At 38.5% G+C, this 20,397-nt stretch overlaps 1 protein-coding gene across 1 annotated transcript in view; it reads right to left on the bottom strand.

The window, feature by feature from the left end:
- Window positions 1–19,963, bottom strand: part of LOC107598010 (atrial natriuretic peptide receptor 1-like) — a 35,350-nt gene extending 15,387 nt beyond the window's left edge. The window contains exons 1-5 of the mRNA XM_016289249.1: window positions 19,743–19,963; window positions 17,500–18,295; window positions 7,083–7,270; window positions 3,827–3,940; window positions 1,561–1,696 (exon numbers count right to left, since the gene is read on the bottom strand). Coding sequence (XP_016144735.1) covers window positions 1,561–1,696; window positions 3,827–3,940; window positions 7,083–7,270; window positions 17,500–18,259 — 1,198 coding nt within the window. The 5' untranslated portion in view covers window positions 18,260–18,295; window positions 19,743–19,963. The remainder of the gene's footprint in view (window positions 1–1,560; window positions 1,697–3,826; window positions 3,941–7,082; window positions 7,271–17,499; window positions 18,296–19,742) is intronic.
- Window positions 19,964–20,397: the final 434 nt, after the last annotated feature.

Here is a 20,397-nt window from a genome sequence, read left to right as displayed (position 1 = left end):
AAAAATTACCTCAAAAAACATTCAGCAATTAGTAATTACTGATGCTTTGTTTTAGACAAAGATGTGGCTGATAGGTTTAATGCAGTTGTTTTTGGACTGTCAACTCTGGGTGTTTAGCTGGCTAAAGTGTTAAATGGGAAAAGAAAATCAGATGTGGTTACAGAAGTTCAAGCCAAAATTCAAAGAATTGCCTAAATATTCAGACAATGGGGTAAAACCAGGGTAAATATTGGCGGTGCTTTTAAAAAATGGAGAAACTTGAGTTTCTTCTCGACAGGTAAGCTAAATTCAAATTGATAGCACTTTAAGCCCTAGATAAAATAGTAAGATATTGTAAGGATAAGAATAATCATAAGGGCATGATGAATGTAAGGGCCGTTTGTTGTTACTAATAGCACAGAAACAATAGTCCTACGTGGCTCTCTGGAATACTCAAATCTTGATTGGTCAATTGCACAAATGATTGAAAAGCGTTGTAGAGAAACAGCGACATTGATTGAGCAGTGCTGTTAAAACAGGATAATTTACTTAGGGAAATTATCATTGTAGGCTAGCTGTCCAAGTATTGCATTGTGTTTTTTTGTGTTCAACCATCCTGATTGTTATTTATGCATCAAATTCCTTACATGAATAAAACGATCCTGTCCATCCGGATGCCATTGAGTTTTAATTAATAATTTAATTATTTACATCATTATTATAGACAGACTGTCTGTAGTGCACCTCAAATTCACTCTGTAGATTTCTAAACTTATATTTTAGAAAGGATTTTGGTTTTATATAAACAGCTACAGACCAAATCTCCAGTCATCAAATCTGACAAGGCAGCATTAAAGGTTATTGAAATCTGTTCACACACGTTCTGTAATATTATAGAAATGATCTCTGGTGATATCTCTGGTGATATGCATTCAATTGTCGATTTGTATATTTTTATTCCTTATTTACTTGTTCTATTTTTTATTTATTTTTATTTTTTATTATCTGTGTTTTTTGTTCTGTCACTGTCATTCTGTTACACTGTGGAAGCTTCTGTCACGAAAACAAATTCCTCGTATGTGTAAACATACCTGGCAATAAAGCTCATTCTGATTCTGACTCTGATTCTGATTGAGCAAGGCACCGAAACACCAACTGCTCCCCGGGCGGCGCAGCAATATGGCTGCCCACTGCACCGGGTGTGTGTTCACGATGTGTGTGTGCACTTGGATGGGTTAAATGCAGAGTACAAATTCCAAGTATGGGACACCATACTTGGCCACACGTCACTTCACTTTACTCCAATTGACACATCAAAACATTCAAGGGGGAATTTGTGGGCCGGATGGGCTTGATTTGTCCAGGGATAAATTTTAACCCCAGTCCAGAACCAGTAATGCACATTAATCGACAGTCCCATGTTGCTTTTAAGAGCTTCTTAAACCTTTTTTTTTTTTTAAATCAGCATCACATAAAACATTATCAGCACTGAATTGAGCTTATTTTGAGGTTATTTTCTGTGAAAGATGAATCCTGAGCTCAGGTTCTGGATTTTGGGTTTCAGTTAGATCATGTGCTCACCATAATAAGTCCGGTTCCACATTCTCTTTGTGACAGACTCTCCTGAAGGTCGATCATGTGCTTCTGCAAGACTCTCATTTAGAGCATTGCAGTACAACATCAGACCGTCATAGAAACCACCTGAGATTATGTTCATCTGAAAGAATTAAATACATAAGTGAATACAAAGACATACTAATTCATGATCATCACTTTGAGCCTCCTCATAGATTGTAAAACAACTAATTTCATTTCATTTTCAATGTACATAAAACCTAATTTCCTATGTGGCATGGTTTCACCAGCATTACAAATCAGTGTTCAGCATCCAAAGTCCATCATGCTGGTACTGATGGATGTGTTAGATTGATTTTCTCAACACAAATCCTACTTGGAACATGTTATTGTTCTGTTGATTTTCTAAATATACCTGATCTGATCTGAATCCTTAATCAAACATTTGTCATAAATGATAAATGAAAGTCAGACTTCTTGAGGCACTGGGAAAAGTGCTTCATCTCTTAATCTTTTTCCCCGATCCATTCTGACCCTTTTACCCCCGCAGAGATCCATTTACATGCAAATGAACAGATCTGATGAGAGACTTGCTTTTTTTATGGCACAGTCACTGGAAAAGAGTATTTCTTTTCATATTTCGCTTCACTCAAGCTCCCTGTTACTTTCACAATGTGAACCGGGACCCAGAAAAACACTTAAAGATGATCTCAGACTTAGGCGTCTCAATTAGAATTCACACTGAGGGGAAAATCCACAAAGCCTCCGAAAACTTAAGACAGACGTGCTCATATGGCTTGTTCATCTGGTAGAGAACAGTGATAAACATACAGAGGTCCTCTCAGAAGCACACCCGATGTTAAACACTCCATGAAATGGCTCAACAAGCCCTCACTGTAAAAAATAAGTGTAATTTTAACTGAAAAATTTTGTAAAAACGCTACGGAAAAAAACTGTTAATAGGTTAACAGTAAGTTCCCGTACTATATACAGGGAAAAACTGTAAAATATCTAACCAGACATTTCATGAGATGCTGTTAATTTTACAGTTTTTAGACGTAAAAATAACAAATCAATGTATAATTTACAGTCAAAAACTGTAAGCTGATATTCCCAGAATTCCCTGCATGACACTCCACATTTGAACGTATTTTGTTTAAATAATCATGTTTTTTTAATAGTTTTTGTTATTAGTTATCTTCTGTTGTTTAATGAAAGTTTAATGCATTATTTAAGTATCATGTGTGTTACCATGATGGTGTTTTGTGTTTCCATGAATGACTCTGTTCACCATATATTAGTATATACTTCTGCTTGTGGCAAAGCTACTTGTGATGAGCTTTGATTCTTCATGTGGCTTTCTCTTTTACCACCTGCATTATTATGGTGGTTGTCAGTGTGTTAAAGGTACAAAACAGATTTTAATAGCAGTGTGCATTGTTGAATTTACTGGTTTACATTCAAATTTTCTTGTTTGTAAATTACAGTTTTATATTGTAAAATAGTCAGTTTTGGGCCTTAAATGTGTTTACAGTTTTTCTGTGTTTTTTACAGAATTATTCTGGCAACCACAGCTGCCAAAATTATTTTGTAAAAACTACAGAATTTTTTTTACAGTGCTGTTTTCTCTCCTGTTTCTGTGTGAATGTGTTTTTATACACTTTGTTTTGAGATGCACGGTGAAATAAAGATGAAGATCCTGAATTGAACTAGATTACCTCTTTACATGCATATTATATGTGCCCTACTCTCTTAAATTCAATAAACAGGACAGACATTAACAGACAAATGCATCATACACATTAGCTCCATAACTAGAAACATGATATTTGACTTACATTAAAATACATGAATGCAGTGCAGCTTAAAGCTCTTTGTCCAGAAATGTGCATGTGTACGTCACATTAATTTCATATTCTGGGCCTCACACATACATAGATATATATAATTACGTTAAACCTTTAAGTTTTTTGAAGAAAAAAAAAGAAGAAGTGCACTGCAGCCCATTTCTGCAGTGAATAGAGGACTATTACAGAAAAAGCTGTAAGCACACAATGCATTTTGGCTGAAAAAACATTCATTTAAATTATTTTGTGTCCATTTAAGCTCTTCATGAGAGACCCCTGACTGTTATGGAGGCACATAGAGTTTCTAACAAGATAGAAATAACTAGTAATTTCAAGGGAAGGTTTCAAGTCTTGGTAGAAAGGCATAATACAACAACCAAAAAAGAAAAGAAAACAATAAATAACTTCACAATGATCTCTCTTACCAAAGAATCCTCCACTGTGAAGTTGAACATTTGTTTGGCATCTGATTTTAGATCATTGACAAACTCCTTGTACTCCTGATTCTGCGGCTCTAGGTAGGTCAGAATCTTCACACTCTGAAAAAATATACAAAATATAAACATTTTCAAAATGTGAAACTGAAGAATATGCGAAGAGGAAAATGTTATCCGTTTTAATATTTTCAAATTGTAATTGAATTTAATTTTCATCAACAGTCATTACCCCCGTCTTCAGTGTCACATAATTCTTCAGAAATCATTCTAATATGCTAATTTGGTGCTCAAGAAAAATTTTATTTTCAGCAGTGCTGAAAACACTTATGCTGCCTAATATGTTTGTGTAAACCATACTTTTTTCTGTAACAATTTAAATGTCTTAAACTGTCTTAAACTTTAACTTCAACTTCTTTAACTGTCACTTTCGATCAGTTTAAAGGGGTCATATGATCCTATTTCAATTTTTCCCTTCTCTTTGGATTGTTACAAGCTCTTGGTGCATAAAGAAGATCTGTAAAGTTGCAAAGACTAAAGTCTCAAATCCAAAGAGATATTCTTTATAAAAGTTAAGAATCAACCACGCCTACCTAAAACGTCTCGTTCTAACACGCCCCCACATACCTACGTCACGATGTGGGAAGATTTGCATAACACCGCCCAAATGTTCACGCAAAGAAAGAAGGCGTAACTTTTATCCTCGGTCTAGTATTGTTGCTGCCGCCATGTCGTGAAGGCGCTGTGTTTCGTTGTGAAAGCGAAACTACTTTGTTTGGTCTTCCAAAAGAGGACAATATCCGCTTCGTCATTCCTGGAGCAGATCTGTGCTGGTCGCTGAGGAAATACATCAACTTCGTGCTGTGGATCGCTGGATCGGCTTTCACCGTGGACGAAGCGGAGTCCAGCCCGGGGTCGTCACATGTGGTTGCTGCAAGCCTGCCGGCCGCTCCTTCGTCGAATCCGCTGGCCGCACTGTTCTCAAGCCCGCCCACCGCCACTCACTCAAGCTGGCCTCCGCTCACTCTAGCCACCGTGTGTTTCGTTGTGAATGCGAAACTACTTTGTTTGGCCTTCCAAAGGAGGACACGACTAGAAATCAGTGGTTAAGTGATATTTACAACACTGTTCCAGAACAGTTCCACCCAAATATTCAGATGTGTGCAGCGTATTTTATGGAAGACTGCTTCCTGATCCTGGTAGAGTAGACTACAATGCCGGCTGTTCCGACTCACAGACTGTAAGTACGTTGTATATATTTAGCACTTGTTGTTTGTCATTTTTCCGATCACAAATGCAGACATGGTTTTATGTTTACGCGGCGCGATGCAACGACAGTATAAGTCATTATAATCCGTAATTATGTCCCCACTGATGCAACAAATGCCTCGTTTATAATGGGTTTTAATGTTTTTGTCTCTTCACTCCGGCAAGAAAGGGCATCACAAGGGGCGTAACATTTCCGTCACACGCTTGAGGTATTCGGCCAATCACAACACACTGGATAGCTGGCCAATCAGAGCACACCTCGCTTTTCAGACTGATGAGCTTTGTAAAAATCAATGTGTTTCAGAAAGGCGGGGCATAGAGGAGAAACAATAATGTACAGTATGTAGAAAATAATGTGTTTTTTTACCTTGAACCACACAAACACATTTCATTACACCAAATACACCAAATAATGTTCTTTTTAGCAACATCATATGACCCCTCTAAAACTTCCTTGCAGCCCTTACTGGACCTTCAACTTTTGATTGGTATTGTAAATACATCAAATATTTTTATCTTATATGAATAAAGTATGCAAATCTACCTTCTAAATCCCATCTTGTTGGCAACAAACTACCGCAATCTGACATACATTTCTGGGACTCTAAAACATTCCATCAAAACTGTGATTCAGACACAAGAATCAGCTCTATAAAATGCTGAAAGTGTGCTTGACTACATGGTGCATTTGGATTGGATATATACCTAGTTATAATGCTCCAACATTTGATGAATAACTGCTGTCATCACATTCACAGACAAATTGCAATCAGATAAAATGCTAATATTCTTAAAAACCTATTAACAAACATTTAACACCTTCTTTTCTTGACAGACTGAAGTATTTCTCTTATAATTCCCAATTTAAGTATGAATAGTTTGTTAATTTGGTCAGGTAGGAAAATTAAGAATATGCATAAAGTGTGTGTTTGTATGTTGTGTGCAGTCATAGTCTTTAATCTACCAAAGCTAATGTCCATTGAGAGTCAGCATGTCCTGTATCTGCCTATGCGTGGGTTCATCAGAGGGTACTGAGTGCTGGAGTTCAGACTTTTTCTCACGCTCTGCACAGAAACTCTTGCACTCTAAGGCGGCTGTTATCACAGTAGCTGGTGACTGCAGTTCTGTGACACCAACCAAAGCCAGAGTGACCTGCAGAGCATTTGATAAGAATATGGTTCAGATTTTGAGCCCGCTGAGACAACAGTGATTGTTTTGCGTTAGATGGTGTTGAAATTAAACATGTTGTTGTTATGTCATTAGACACACTTAAAGCAAGGCTCTTTTAACAATTCTGATGAAAAAACTGTCTCTCTCCTCCATTATCATCATAATCATTTTCATATCAAATTGAATAATATTAGTTATATTTCTGGTAATAACCACAGAACCAAACCTGCAGAGAAACTTAAACCATGAAAGTAAGGATGCTGAGTGTGTGTGTGTGTGTGTGTGTGTGTGTGTGTGCGCGTGCATGTTATGGGATGCTTTACTGTGCAGACAGGTCTTACAGGACAAATTTAATAAGGACATCTGATAACAACAGCTATCACCATACAGAGCAAGACAGACGAGCAGACAAAGAGAACATATCTAGAATTAGGTTTATTAGAGACTATATACTGAATTGAGTATTTTCCTTGTCAGGCATAAATCTTGTTAATTTTTTTTCTAGCAGAAAATGAGATTTCTACTTTAAATGAGAGTGGTAAATACAATTATTTTAATTTAAGATAATTTCTCTGAAAACAAGTCTTAATATATTATATTATTATTATTATAATGTTTTAATATTATTCAAATATTATTCATATTAAAAATTAAATATTTTATATTGCTATTTTATATTTTTACTGAAATATACTCAATGACTGAAAATGATTTTTCTTTTAAAAATGTATCTCTAATCTCTATTTTTAAAAATGTATCTCCTAATCTCTGTCATTCTCTCTCATATTTTATGAAAGGCTTTAATCACCTGGAAGGCCTCCTTTGCAAAGACATCATCAGGGTCTCCTCTGGCCCACGGCTGAGAAGGCCTGGACTCCAAACTGCGTCCAAAGATGTCAATGTAGAAGAAGACATATTCCTCCTTAGGGAGACCTGCCCTGTGGAAGTGCACCATTAACTGCCGGAAAATATCCAGAGAACAGCATACAAACACTACTGTAACGAGAAAGAGAGAGAAAACAAAGGATATCGACATGAGAAAAACTTTAGCCTCTTCATCATTCATATCAGCATTACCTTTATATGAGATAAAAGCACAAATATAGCGTTTTGTACTCCCATTAGCACTTTTACCAGAAATGACCTGGTAATCAATACCATAATGTCATTACCTCAGCATAACGTGTCAATTTAACACATCCAGACAGGAATTAGTATGTGTGTGCATTTTAGTTCATGCGTGTAAATGTGTCTGTATGGTGCATTAATGCATTTATGGCCCTGAATGTGTCTGGACTGTCTGTTCTATGCTTTTAACGTCATACTGTATATGTTTTCATGATTCATTCACGCTGCATAACATTGTTTTCCTAAACAGTCTTGTTTTCCAGTATCTTAAAAACAACATATATTTATTTGCAAGATAAATTTACGTTTATGTTTAAGCAAAAATGCATGAAATACTAAGACTTGTTTTCAGAGAATATATATTTAAATACATTTTTGAATTTATTTTATTACAATTTGTGTGAGGTTTTTGTTTAAAATGAAAAAAAGCTAATGGGATTGGTCATTAATGGTTTTTTTTCAGAGAATGAAATATATTCTCAAAAAAAAAGAGGTCTTAATATCTTATGTAGTTTTGCTTCTCAAGTAAACTTTTCTCGTTTAAAAGATGTTTAGATATTTGTATTAGAAAATGAGAGGGAAATACTGATAAATAAAAAAATGTTTTGCAGTGTAATTATAACCAGCAGAAACATTCTCATTTTTATTGAGCTAAACAGGATGTTTCATAAGAATGATAAGGAACAGATTTTATATGAAACGGATGTTAAGCTTCTCCTCAACATTTCAGATAATAAAAACATACAGGCGAGAGAAGCAACCACCAACAAGGAGAGAAAGAAATCTGGACAAGAAAACAAAATGCTTCATTAACTCAAATGAGTGAAGTAAATCACAGAGACAGTGAGAGAAAGCGATATAACTTGACTCCAGACCAGACAGTCATTTGCAGAGTGAGTTTAATTGCAGGAGACCTACAGTATGTTAACAGCCACGTATGTGTGTGTGTGTGTGTGTGTGCAATGTGATTTCAGTATGATGATAATAATGAATATAGCTGAGAGGTGGATTTAGAATTTTAGAAGAGTTCTGCAAATTAACATCTATCTATAAGCATCTCTGCCAATATAATGGAATATGAGTAAAGTATAGGGGGAACATCCATCCATCCATCTGAGGCTTTAAACAAAAATCTTTGTTTTTGCAGATCTGAGTAGATGAAAGGCAAAACTTGCTCAGCTTTGCAAATGTGCATATCATTCAGACTATAACATGACACTTGTGCTACAAACTAATTAACAATTTGAGAGATTTTTAGTTCATATTTTAGTACAGAAATAAACACAAACTGGCTTCTAACTTGTCTAAATTTGTCATTTGCTGGTTCAAGCTGCTAGAAATTTTTGATCCGCAACAAACTAGTTGCCAGCTGGTCATGCCATATTAAAGGGATAATTCACACAAGAAGACAATTCTGTCATCGTTTACTCCCCCTTCTGTCATTCCAAACCTGTATGTGGAACATAAAGAAGATATTTTGAGAAATGTATCAAGATTTTTGTCCATACAATGGAAGTCAATGTGCTCCAATGTTTGGTTCCCAACGTTCTTCAAAATATCTTCTATTGTGTCACACAGAAGGAAGTCATATAGGTTTGGAATTTTGATTTTTGGGATGGATTTTGGAACATGGTTTCTGGTTGACAAGCTATTTAGACCAGATAATGAAAAGCTAAAGATTGCTAAAAAGCAGCATGTGAATTACATACTACAGCATACTACATCTTGGATGTTACTCTCTCACCCGTCAGAATAAAACACTTATAGACATAGATTTGATCTGAAAAACACACACAGAGCAGTCTGCAGGCTACTAAAGTAACACATAACTGCGAAGTAAATTGGTAATATATAGGAGGATAGAAAGTCCTACTGTGAGTGAGTCAGCGGTTCAGTTCTTTGTGTCTGAAGTCAACTACCACAGAACCAGACCTTTACCTGCCCACATGACTCTTGCCATGACAAAACCCAGCCGTCTATCACTTTGACAAGAATTAAAGAAAGAGAAAGAACGAAGAAACAACTAAAATGCAGCCTCAATCAAATATCAAACTGCATAATTTGTGCACTTAGCTGATGCCAACGATGCAAATTTAATTATGACTTTCTGATTTCCCCAGTTCATGACAGATCAGAACCCACAAGAGCGACTGCATCAACATTTTTGCTATGATTACAAAGACATGTCCATAGGGCAAATGCAATTTTGTTTGGGAAAGGAGTACATCTGTGTGTGAGAGCAACCTGTCATTGAGATAAAACAGTCCATTACACACTGAAATGCACATCATTATCAGATAAAGCCCTTGAGAGGGGCTGCTGGCAGATAACCAACCTAAGGGAGGGAAACGCTATTTTCAATGCTGTTAAACATTAACTAACACTGAGCAAGGTTCTTCGCTTTTCTCAGATGCACACATAACATTCCTGAACATGTTTTCCCTGGACAGGAGTATTATTGTGGGCCAAATACAGTTTAATGTCTGCATATACTCGGCAGAGTTCAGTGTACAAATAGTAAGTTGCTATGATAAGAAAGTCTACTAAAAATATACTGCAAATGAGTAGTTGACATGACATCTGAAGCAGCATGGCATCTTATACTTAATCTAAACCACTTTTTAAAACAACAACAGACCTCAAATTAATTGAGGATGGGGCATTTTAAATATTCATTTGTCACACAATATTTTCATCTGGTCATGTGATCTCGATACAGTATATCCATCCCTATATGTTGACCCACTTCATGTAACATAAATCAGCTTTGATTAGTCTGATTTAATTAGTCTCGTGTGTGCACTTAATACATTTTTACTTTATTTTAGTATTATTAATTTCTTCATATGTAATTTTATATTATTATTATGACTACACCATTTTGTGAACTGCCCAAAAAAACAAAAACAAAAAAACATGGTGATTAAAAATGGAGAAGCTTAAAAGTGCAGCAAAAATACAATTACATTTTCAAAAAAATTTTAATTCAAATGGGCCCCTATTGGAATTTTTTTTATCATACTTACATATAATTATTAACAATTTGTGTTTGCTACCTGCTGATTATGTGTCACAAATAGTCTAGACTAAAAGTTGATTGTTCCCTTTCAGGCAGTCACGTTTGACGTTACGTCGACACTGACGTTAGGGGTCTCACTTGGGAGCCCCAATCACCTCTGAGCATTACAAGAAACGGCCAATGACAATTGGCGAGTGGAATTTGCATGGTAAGCCACTTCCTGTACATACGGGTATATAAGATAGCGGTGTGCATCAACTCATTCAGATTTTTGCTTCGCTGATAAAGGTTGCTTTACGCCATGCCTCCCAGGTTGGTCTCTCTTCCTTCCCTCTGCTGCCCCTCCGTCTGTATGTCAGGAATCATCCCTATGGTGCCACTTGCTTTAAATTTGGGAGCCTGGCTAGTGCTCCCCAACCCGTCTCGCTGGCTCATTTGGACGATTCAACTTGGCTATGTGATTCAATTCGCCAGGCACCCTCCCAGTTTCAGGGGCATCCTCTTTATGTCAGTGACAGACAGGGATGTCCCTGTCTTGCTTGCAGGGATTGCAGTCCTTTTGGCGAAGGATGCAATAGAGCCTGTCCCTCCAGCCGAGATGAAATTTGGATTTTGGGTACTTATTTCATTGTACCCAAGAAGAGTGGTGGGTTAGAACCTATCCTGAATCTGCAAGTCTTGAATCGGCCACTTCACAGGCTTCCGTTCAAGACGTTGACACAGAAGCTCATTCTTTCATGTGTTCAACACCAGGGTTGGTTTGCAGCGATCAACCTGAAGGACACGTACTTCCATGTCTCGATTCTACCTCGACAAAGGCTGTTTCTTTGGTTTGCTTTCGAGGGTCAGGTGTATCAGTACAAAGTCCTCCCCTTCGGGGTGTCCCTGTCTTTACAAAAGTCCCGAAGGGTGCCCTGTCCCCACTTTGGAATATGGTGCTTCAGCATCTCAACCAGCTGGGGCTTCGGGTCAACTGGGAAATGAACATGAAATGAGATCTCTTTTTTCGGTATGGAGCTGTACTCGGTCAACATAACAGCACGTGTCTCATGAAAGAGCATACTCAGTCTGTGCTGAACTGCCTGAATTTGTTCAGGGGGAAAATAGTGGTTCCTCTAAAGCAATTTCAGAGGCTCCTGGGGCATATGGCATCCGCAGTTATGTTGCTCATGTTGTTATATATAAGACCACTTCAGCACTGGCTGCACAGCTGAGTCCTGAGATGGGCATGGTGCCACGGCACTCACTGAGTCGGCATTAACCCAGCTTGTTGCCGCTTTTTCAGCCTGTGGTCAGACCTTGCTTTTCGGGCAGGCGTGCCCTTGGAGCAAGTGTCGAGCCACATTGTTGTCACAACAGATGCCTCAGGCATGCAGCTTCAGGCTCCTGGACAGGACCTCAACTGCAGTGGCATATCAATTGCCTCAAGTTGCTGGCAGTACTGTATGCTCTTCTCCAGTTTTGTCCATTGCTGCAAGACAAACATGTGCTCGTCCACATGGACAACACTGCGACAGTTGCATACATCAACCATCAGACTCGCAACCCACCCCCCATCTCCTCCTCTGGATTTAGATGCGGCTCAAATCCCTAAATCCGTTCACTTCCCAGGAATCCTCCCACTGCAAGCTGTTCGCTGACTGAGTCCCCCCTCAGCATAGATGCACTGGCACAAAGCTGGCCACGGGGTTTGCACAAGTACACCTTTCCCCCAGTGAGCCTCCTTGCATAGACTCTGTGCAAGATCCGGAAGGATGAGGAGCAGGTCCTGCTGGTTGCTCCATATTGGCACACCAGGACTGATCTGGTTTACCGATCTCATGCTCCTTGTGACAGCCCCTACCTGGAGAATCCCCCTGAGGAAGGACCTTCTTTCTCAGGGGCAGGGCGCTATTTGGCACCCATGTGCCGATCTGTGGAACTTGCATGTCTGACTTCTGGACGGGACGCGGTGGACTTCAATGGCCTCTCATGGGCAGTGATAGATACTATCACTCAGGCTAGGGCCCTCTCTACCAGGCAGGCCTATGCTCTGAAGTGGGGTCTGTTCATTGATTGGTGTTCCTCTTACCAATCAACCCCCAAAGATGCCCGGTCACCGTTGTGCTTTCCTTCCTGCAAGAGAATTTGGAGCGGAGGCTGTCCCACTCCACTTTGAAAGTGAATGTCGCTGCTATTGCGGCGCATCATGATGCAGTGGATGGAAGATCCTTGGGGAAGCACAACCTGATCATCAGTTTCCTGAGAGGTGCAAGGAGATTAAATCCCCCAGATTGCACCTCATTCCCTCTTGGGATCTCTCTGTGTTCCTGGCGGGACTACAGAGGGGCCCCCTTCGAGCCACTTGACTCAGTTGAGCTCAAGTTACTGTAATTTAAGACAGTGCTCCTGGTTGCGCTCATGTCCATCAAGAGGGTAGGGGACCTATAACCATTACTTGCATACATTTTTACTTTAATCTTGATTTTTAAAAAACACGCTATGCTACTTGTTAACTAGCCAAATTAATATTACATTTTTCTAATTAAACTTCATAAATATGGGCTCCTATTCTTATGGGGGGAAAAAACGGGCTGAGAAAAATATCCTAAATTGTACATATAGACAAAAGAATTGTCTATCAATTCAAAACTCTGCACTCCATTATATCACCACACCAGCTAGACCATGTGTAAGAGTGAGTCTGCCCTCCCAACAAGAGCTAATCACAGCCCTGCTTGCATGAAATTAGATGAGGAAGTACGTTGTAATTGCAATCGATAAAAATGTCTGCACACTGCGCTCGAATGATAATGATGGTCTCAGCTTAGAAAATGCGATGTCGTTCTCAAATACAAACGTGCTACAATTACACTGATAGCCAGAATCAGAGAAAAAGTGCACATTTTTATGTGTGTTGCATTTAAGGAAACCCACATTTGTGTTCTCTGAAAATAACACCATTAAGAAATAACTTCATGTTCACATGTACATCAATGTATGCTCTACTCTTGCTGTTTGTTTTATTCTGTCTTCTCTATTTAGTATATATATATATGTGTGTGTGTGTGTGTGTGTGTGTGTGTCTAAATGTTTGATCGATCATAGAAGACTGTTACAGCTTCACTCCTTCACTGACCTTGACTTATACATGTAAATGCAGAACTTGAACTGCTATGTTTACGCTGTTCTATCCTTCCCTTTAACCTGTAATTAAAGTGCTTCAGTACATTGTTCTAAAGAATATCGACACCGATATAGGCACACCACTCACAAAACACTCCATGGCTCCAAAAAATGATCAGAGCAATTATAACAAGAATTATCAGCAGTTCTATTGATCTAGATGGAATCCTTGAAGCCTATTTTCTCACGCATCTGTTGACAATGAAGGGGGAGCAGACAGGGACATGGATGGGCTTCATCCATGCTCACTTGTTCAGCTATTTGTTGACAAGATAATCCATATAAACCTGAGTGATCTGACAGAAGATGAAAGAATTTAAGTGATGTGTTCAGATTCACTCTACAAGCATCAAACGGGCCTGAGAGGAAGTAAAGGAAAGCTTAAACCACAACTCTCACAAGAACTTTCTGCTTTGCTCTCCACAAAATACAAATGAGATGGAAGGGCCTGATTGGGTTTAAAGGGATTGCATGAGTATTTATTTTATATTTATGAATATATATGAACATTAATGTATTATTTATGAGATGGCACATCAGCGGTACATCTTATGACCTAGACACTTGTACAGTATATCATAGAAATCAAGAAGTTAAAATTGGAATTTTGTGGACTTTAGTCCATTTTTTAATTCTAGAGTAATCCTACACATTGACAAAATTCACTTTTAGAATATAAACACATTTTAAATTTGCAGTATTTCTCTCTTGAAACGGATAAAAAATACTGATGACACATCTTGCACTACACACATTTTTGTCAAATCAGATGTTGAATGAGAGTCCCACACCAATACAACCTTCAACCACCAATACTACTCTGCATTACATCCAAAGGTCAGACACGATGGGAAATATCGACTTGAAATATCAAAATACAGCACATTCCTCCAGTAAGCAGAAGAAGTTCTGGGTTTAAAAAAGTGTGTGTAATGATTTTACAAATTTGTGTAGTTTGCTTCCCATCTCTCTCTACCCCTCAGTTCAGATTAATTTTTAAGCTGATCCAGATGGATGGAAAAGCAGGGAGAAGCAAAGCATGGCCTTGTGGGTAGTTTAGTTCAGCATGGCCGCTCTTGCGCTCTGCAAGCATGACGACAAGAGGGCAAGAAGCTCTAGTCACAAAGAGTGGCAATTTAGTTGAAAAGACGACAAGGCAGAGATGCTACCACTCCACCAGGAGAGGAATTGTTACAAACAATTACATAATATGGGCTCAATTCGTTTGTCCTGACTTAGAACTGCTTGTCCTTGATCAGAATTCAAGACTCCCAAAATCTGGGTCAGGGGACTGAAAACCAGATCTTCTTGTTGGCACACTGGAGCGAAGGTCCTCTTTGATGGTGGTTTCCACAATGTTCAGAATCAGGTGTGATTGAAGTGATTGGGTACATGGAAAAATTTTACTAGAGGAGCACAGTCCTCATCAACAGTGCAGCTTTGAAGTGTGTGTGCGTGTGTGTGTGTGTATGAGAGAGGGAGAGATTGATGTTGAAGCACCTGCTGACTCCTGGCTGTTAACAGCCTTGCTGTGCTGAAGATTTTATCCAGAAGCAAAGCAGCAGCTAAGTGTACATCACTTCAGCACTACAGAGAAAGAATGAGAAGTCTGAAAGGTTATGAATAAATGTGAATTTGTTGCTGGGTTTGTGTAATGATGTGAGCAAATAACAATGCTAAAAAAATAATGTTCCGAGTACTGAATGGATGTTCAGATGGTTGTAATTATGTAATTAGTTGCATGTCCAGCTTTGTGATCTCCAGCTAAAACTCTCTAAATGCCAAGTCCACGTTCATTGACATTTACAAGCTGGGTGTTTCCCAAATTGCCCTGTCCTGATAATATAGATTTGTTCAAATAAAATGCACTTGATGTTCTCAGTTTTATAAATGTAGAACTGAGCTTTCAAAAGACAAGCATTCTGAATCTCCAAACGAGAGAGCACTCACATGGAAAACTCCAGTGAGAGCAGGAATACATTAGAGATATCACTCTCGGCAAGTGGTGTGTCTCCATGTGTTGTCTTCCTGCTGATGATGATGTGAGGATGTTTTTACAGGGTTGAGGGGAAAGAGGCAGGAGGTGAGGAAGGGCATTTCCGCTCTTCTGAGATCTCCGGAAAAGGTTACGACTCCACAGGTAATCACCACATGTTAATCAGTCAGAAAGACCCCAAAACATTTCTGCATCTACAAAAACATTCTATCATTTGTCCCCAAAAGTTAATTTAAGGCAGATAATTATTTTCCTGTTGTGGCCGATACTTGATGGCCAATTCTGTACAATTTAATTTAAAATTCTAAATCACTTGTGAATTTAGGCATCACAACATTGTAATGTGCAGTAAGAAAAATAAAACCTATCAAATCATTTTGGAATCTTGCTAATGATAACTATTAACAAGTATTATTAAACTATTAGTGTTTTTGAAAATTAGCTTTAAGTGAGCATTAGATGATGGCAAAATTACAATTTAAATTAAATTTAAATAAAAAAACGCAAAAACTGGGGGGAAAAAAGTGGAAAAACAATAATACATATACAAAACAACAACATATACATCGCCCAACATCAACCAATGCCATAAATGAATAAATGCCTAATTCTGGCTGATAACAAGGATGTTGATCCAGGAACATGTTGTACTTGGCCAAATCACGCTCACCTTATTCTAACACACCCTAATCTGACCCCATTACAATCGCTGAGGCTTTTGTCTGTACTCCAGAGAGAGCAAAGAAATGTAGTTGGACTTTATTGCTGGTGTTTTATGAGCACAATGTTTTACATCATGAGGTTGATTGCATTTTTTACTTTATGGATGATTGTAAAAATGGGATATTGCTGATATCATCTCCTGAAAACACATCCGGATGTGTTTATAGGATTCTGCGTCTTCAAAGGGATTTTATGACATACACACAGCCTCCACCTGAGACATCATCCCACTGCTTCATTCATTTGACTTTTTATGTGTTAGTACATTACATTTCTTACTAACTGTTCATTCAGTGACTCAACAGAGCATCCAGTGACTAATGATGAACCATTCACATTTACCAGTTAGAAAGACTGAATAAACTCACTGAATGAATACATTTGCAGGAAATGCCAACAGATCAGATAATGTGTGCTAAAATTTCTTGCATGCTCACAGGGTTCATGACCTCTGTTAATAAATGTTGTTTGGTTGACATTTTTATGTCCCTGTGGGACTTATCCATTAAAAACGTACAGATACAGGTTTCTTGAGGTCCCCTTTGCGGAAGAAGCATTAATCTGATGCCGAGGTCAAAGCACTGAGGAATATTTAACTGCAGAGACAATAACAAGCTAAATAGCGTGATGCACTAGTTACTATAAAACTGTATCTCCTGCTGTTGGTCAGTGCAAGTGCTCTGACATACTGAAATGTGGCACTCATAAAAGACTCAGATTTGAGTCTGGCCTGAATTGGAGTCTGAAACTATATTTAAAAAATGATATATAGTAGGTACGTCATTGAAGTAGTTCAATCATGGCCGAGGAAACTGAAAGCAAGAAAAATCAGCAATGACTTCATACTCTAAATATTTCCTATCTCTCTAACCTTCTCCTTACTGTCAGTCATGATTTGTGTGATATTATACTGAATTAGTAAAATGATAGTTCATATGCAATTAAACCCATATGCCTTGAGCAGCATCACTTGAAGCATTTCAGTCTGAATCACAGAATGCAGCACGAATCAAGCTCAGAGGACAAAATATGCTGTCACAGACAGGTACAAAGTCACTCAATAAGACCTTCGCACTCACTCTTACTATTCCTTGAGGTAGAAGAAGCTTCTAATCTATTCTTCTATTAACACAAGGAGAGATGCCCAATTAGATGCAGACTGTTCTAGCAAAACAAGAGAAACAAACCACTCACCTCTTCCATCATCCTGGATCTTGTGGAGGAGTTCGGAATAGTTAACAGGCCCTTTGTTCTCCTCAAACACCAGGTCCATGGTGGTGATGTTGTCCTCATGCATCTCCGTGTAAAGCCCCTCCAGGGCAAAGTAGCAGGCCCTTTCTCCCATTTTGGTATCACTAAACATCAGCAGGGTGTGTTGGTGCCACCCAAAATGCTTGTACAGGTGGAGGGCGTACTCGCCCAGTTTCTTATGTGTGGGGCCTGTGTTGGTGATGGAAGTGTACATCTCCATCTGCATGAAAGCTACAGCAGGGGCCCCTGCTGTGATCATGGGGAGGCCCCAATGAGCAGTGAACAGCCCAACGGGGGAGGAGGTATAGTCGCAGCCAGGCCCTATGAAGGCCCACGGGTTGTGTTCAAACTTCAGGTCTACGGCCATGAGGGGGGCGATAGACTCTGAGCAGATACCGTCCCCATCCTCACTGTTTGCAAAGATGTGCCGGATGTGGTGCCGGGGCAGCAGGGTGGGATCGGCATTGACGTGAGCAATGGCGCGGTCCAGTGCGGGTCCCACACGAGGCCATGCCCAGGGGTAGGACGTATTGTGCTGAGGGAGTATGACAGCCAGTATGATGTCATTGGTGTGGTTGTGCACAGGTCTGCGGGACCCTTGGTGTCTGCTGGTCTTGGTCCAGATCGGCAAGGTCCCACAGCACAGCAGGATCAAAAGCAGCAGAAATGATCTGCCTCCACCGAACCAGAGCAACAGATTCATATCACTGCAGCTCAAGCTTCCAACTATTCAGGAACACTAGACACACACAGGTTTATCATATGAGATCCATTGTAAACATACAGTACTTAGAGGCTATTTTTGTACTTGGACACACTTCAAATACTTTTTGAAAATGTATATATATATATATATTTTAAAAAAAGGTTCTTATGTATATTGAAAGTATTTTTGTTTTTTAATTTTGCTGTTTTACTAACCCATTCACTCTATATTTGGATCAGGAATTGGGTATTTTCAAATGTACTAATCTTCTTTGCATCTCTGAAAATAAATATTTTTACCCTAGTATTGCAGTTAGTAGTTTTAGTTTTCGTGGATGAAAGCAGAACATGCAACCTGTCCCAGTTTGGCTAATTTGACTAGCTGCTACCAAGTTACAGATAAGGTTGTGCCACAATTTCAGTGGCTCAGGTGATTGGCTCCTAAAAAACTGGATGCAGAACTGAGCTGTTATAAGCTAAGATGACCAATTTCAAATAATGTATTTTGGGGGGTCTTGTGGCAACCAAGCAACAGCCATTGAGGTGAATGGGAATACTAAAAAAATAGTTTCACAGTAAGGTTCCACTGTCAACAACAATTTTAACAATTTAATGATATGTTAATATTAATTTTTAAATATACTGTTTATCTTTTCAAAACACATTGTTAATTTATACAACAATAAATGTTCTATTGGCATATGTATAGATTAACATAATAGCTACTATAAAAGTATTGTTCATTGTTAGTTCATGATACCGTGTGCTTTAACTAAAAATAACAAATTGAACCTTAATATAAAGTGCTACCAGATGTTCCAATCTAATGAAAGCTGCTTTGTATTTGCTTCTAAGAATAAATATATTTTTTATTCTATGCTACTTCATGTGTTAATCATGCAACTGAAGGCAATACAGAGAGCTAAAAAAAAATTACTAAATATGACAGAAATATTTGAATGCATCCTGAATCACAGCTAAAAATATATCTTATGCCTTTGTTTGTAGAGAACAGATTAAAATCATTCCCCGTTGAAAATCAACTCTCAAGTAGCTGAGTAGCAACACACTGAGGGGGAATAATACAATGCAAATATAAATAATCATGCATTTTGGATATCTTTAAATTTTTGTTGATCACATCAAAGGTCGTGCTTCAAACTCCATGATATTTTGGCAGAAATGCATCTGTAACTTGGTAAAAAGCTAGCCAAACTTAGTCAGATGCCAACATGGACAGCTTGAGCACTTGTCTTTGAAAACTAAGAAACTAGGGTATAGGAAAATACAACACAACTACATTATAAATACAGGTTACAGGTTTGCCACATGTCCAGTGTGAAAAGTTTTGAAACAAAACCAATAGAAGATCCACTGAACCAAAATGTAATGCCAAATAACATATAGTTAAAAAATATATAAATTAAACATCAAACACAACAGAACCCCAAACAAGCAGAATATAAAACTCTCTTAAGTACCTTTTATACATGGTGTCTTCTGGTCTCCTCAACATGAGCTGGAACAATCCTGTGACAGTCCACTCAACACAGCACAAATCATATCCCTGCCTCTGTGAAACTCATCCCCACAGGCTGACTGTGTGTCATTCAGAGTGCCAAGAGCAGCAATGATTTTCTCAAATCATATTACCTCACAGAAAGCTCCACCTCATCTCCGTGTCGAGCTGCATTCCCTGCCATGCTCCAGGGTTCTGAGGGTATTAATGCCTATCAGCTGCAGTTACTGCTGGCAGGAAGAGAGAGAGAGGGAGAGAGAGGGAAGATCAGCCGTGATGTGTTTTCCTCTCTTCTCTATTCCAGTAGGGTAAATGCTGACCCTTTGGTCTGAGATGCACTTCCAAATGTTCCCAGCTATAAAAAAACAACAATGTCAACACTCCTTTAATTTCAAGTCAGAGGAAATCAACGGCATCAAAATCCATTAGCTTCTACTGTGCATTGAATAACCATAGCTGAATATTACCTATAAGAAACAAGAGGTCAAGGTTTGACTAGATAGTATGACCCTGTAATCTCCTGCTGGTAGCTAAATGTGGGCAAACAGCTCTTTCTCCATTAGTGACTATTCAAAAGTGAACTAAACATTAAACACTGGTAAAAAAAAATTATGCAA

Source organism: Sinocyclocheilus grahami, unplaced genomic scaffold (assembly GCF_001515645.1).
Source record: "Sinocyclocheilus grahami isolate Dianchi unplaced genomic scaffold, SAMN03320097.WGS_v1.1 scaffold242.1, whole genome shotgun sequence".
Taxonomy (NCBI): Eukaryota; Metazoa; Chordata; class Actinopteri; order Cypriniformes; family Cyprinidae; genus Sinocyclocheilus; species Sinocyclocheilus grahami.
This window is presented reverse-complemented; position numbering and strand designations above follow the sequence as displayed.